General features: G+C 41.3%; 1 protein-coding gene across 1 annotated transcript in view; it reads left to right on the top strand.

Moving 5' to 3' along the window:
• Positions 1-1362, top strand: part of LOC128247377 (putative protein TPRXL) — a 1979-nt gene extending 617 nt beyond the window's left edge. The window contains exons 2-5 of the mRNA XM_052966769.1: positions 252-548; positions 599-952; positions 1002-1106; positions 1231-1362. Coding sequence (XP_052822729.1) covers positions 252-548; positions 599-952; positions 1002-1106; positions 1231-1360 — 886 coding nt within the window. The 3' untranslated portion in view covers positions 1361-1362. The remainder of the gene's footprint in view (positions 1-251; positions 549-598; positions 953-1001; positions 1107-1230) is intronic.
• The last annotated feature ends 1428 nt before the right edge of the window (positions 1363-2790 follow it).

Raw genomic sequence — 2790 nt, 5'->3', positions numbered from 1 at the left:
TGTGTGTGTGTATGTGTGTGTGTGTGTGTGTGTGTGTGTGTGTGAAAGAAAGAGAGGCGAGAAAGTGTGAAAGACCGTCAGGTAGTGCGTGTGTGCACTAGAGCTGCGAGAAAGAAAGAGAGAGAGAAGAAACAATGTGAGGCCAGGTTGAACCAGCCGAGTGTGTGTACATATGTACTTGCTGTGTGCGGTGAGAAGAAACGTTGCTGGCTTCTACAGAGCCAAGCTGCTACTGATGGCTTCTTCTCAAGCTACACTGCTTTAGCTGTAGCTGCTACCGGTCACCACAGTCGCAGTGGAGCTAGCACTAGTTGTCGCAGCCGCCCATTCCGCCAACACGAGCAAGATCACGCTCACAATCGTCAACTTCAGCAGCAACCGCCATCTTGTGCTGCTGGTTGCGGCCAACTTTCCCTTCTACCGTCCCCACCATCCGCCATCACACTTCCCTCCATCTTCTTTCTACTCAAACTTTTATACAAACTCTCTCTCGCTTCTTCTTCTTCTTCTTCTTCTTCTTCTTCTTCTTCTACTACTACTACTACTACATTGCCTTTTCCTTCTTTATCAACTACTTTTTTCCTTTTTCTACTACTACTTCCTCGTCTTTTTCTTTCTCGTCGTCGTCTTCTTTTCCTCCTCCTTCTTTTTCTTCTTCTTCTTCTTCTTCTTCTTCTTCTTCTTCTTCTTCTACTACTACTTCTTCTTTTCCTCCTTCTTCTTCTTCTTCTCTTTCTTCTTCTTCTCCTTCTTCTTCTTCGTCTTCTTTTTCTTCTTCTTCTTCTTCTTCTTCTTCTTCTACTACTACTACTTCTTCTTTTCCTCCTTCTTCTTCTTCTTCTTCTTCTTCTTCTCCTTCTTCTTTTTCTTCTTCTTTTCCTTCTTTTCCTCCTCCTCCTTCTTCTTTTTCTTCTTCTTCTCCTTCTTCTTCCTCTTCTTCTTCTTCTTCTTCTACTACTACTACTACACTGCCTTTTCCTTCATCAACTACTTTTTTCTTTTTCTACTACTACTACTACTACTACTACTACTTCCTCGTCTTCTTTCTCGTCGTCGTCTTCTTCTTCTTCTTCTTCTTCTTCTTCTTCTTTTTCCACTGTTTCTTCGCCTTTTTCCCCTCCTTTTTCTTCTACCTTTCGTCTTTCCTTCTTTTTTCTCCCTTTTCTATTTTTTATACCACCTTTTCCTCCCTTCTCTATTCTTTCACTTCCTCCTTTTCCTATACTTTTTGTCGCTTTCGTCTTTTTCATCGTCATCATCATCATCATCATCATCATCATCATCATCATCATCATCATCATCACCTAAGTTTTCCTTTCTTTTTTTCTCTACTTTCCTCTTTCTTCTTCTCACTATCTAATTGTCCCGTCTTCTCTCTTTCTACTTCTAGCTTATAACCCCTGTTTAAATCGTCAGCCATTCCCTCTCTCTCACTCTCTACCTCTCTCTCCCACTCTCTCTCTCTCTCTTTCCGTCTCTCTCTCTTTCTCTTTCTCTCTCTCTCTCTCTATTCCTTCTCTCTCTTCTTACCTTCTCTCTCTCTAATGTTCCCCCTCTCTACCATCATTCTCTCATTTCGCTTCTACCTTTCTTAGTTCACTTTCACCCTTTCTTACACTATCTGTTGCTTTTTCTTTCTCTCCCTCCCTCTTTCTCTCTCTCTCTCTCTCTCTCTCACTCCCTCTTTCTCTCTCTCTCCCTCCCCCTCTCTCTCTAAGTGTGTGTGCGTGTTTCTATCTATCTATTTCTCTCGATTTGGCTTCCTCAAACACTATTTCACTGTTTATAACTCGCACCTTTATTTCTTCCTCTCCTTGTTTCGTTTTCTATTTATCTCTCTATCCACACCACTTCACACATTCACACGTACAAAACCTACGCTTTTTCTCTCTCTCACTCTCACACTCTCTCTCTCACACTCTTTCTCTCTCACACTCTCTCATTTTCTTCTCTCTCGCCTTCAAACACACACACACACATACACACAAACACACACCGCACAAACACTTTTCAAACTCGTTTTCACATACATTCTGGTGTATAAAAATATTCATACAAATATACACATGAAATATTTTATACATCTCATCAGCAGACATGTCGGTGGAATCAGAAAATGCCTGGGGATATTTTTATATATATATTGTGTTTGTGCCTGTCTTTGTCCCCTAGTGCTTCTTGTTAACCGATGTTGATGCGTTTACATCCCCATAACTTACCGCTTGGGCCATAGAATAACTACCAAACTTAAGGGAAAATGAGTACTGGGGTCGATTCATTCGACTAAAAGTTTTTCAAGGCGGTACCCCAGCATGACCGCGGTCTAAAGACTGAAACGAGTAAAAGATAAAAGATATGGCTGTGTGGTAAGAAGCTAGCTTCCAAAGCAAATGATTCAGAATTCAGTTCCACTGCTCAGCACCTTGGGCAAGTGTGGATTTTGTAGACGAAAACTGAAAGGAGCCCGTCGTATATATGCATATATATATATATATATACAAAAAGACCACGTGGTACAATACCGACAAGTTCCAGGGAGTAATGTTTGTGGACGCCACGCCACACGGAGAACTGGCCCGCAGATTTCGAAAAATCCTCAAAAGTACCAAGTTGAGGATAAATGTTATAGAAAAACCAGGGAGATCAATTAGATCAATAATATGTAAAACATATCCCTTCAGAAGAACAAGGTGTGTTGAGGAGAGTTGCATTGTGTGCAAAAATAGTCCTGGTGCCAACTGCAAAGCCAGAAATGTAGTCTACAAAATAAGCTGTATGGATGGTGAGTGT

This window comes from Octopus bimaculoides, chromosome 3 (genome assembly GCF_001194135.2).
Source record: "Octopus bimaculoides isolate UCB-OBI-ISO-001 chromosome 3, ASM119413v2, whole genome shotgun sequence".
Classification (NCBI taxonomy): domain Eukaryota; kingdom Metazoa; phylum Mollusca; class Cephalopoda; order Octopoda; family Octopodidae; genus Octopus; species Octopus bimaculoides.
The sequence above is the reverse complement of the archived record's forward strand: the minus strand, read 5'-3'. Positions and strand labels throughout refer to the sequence as shown.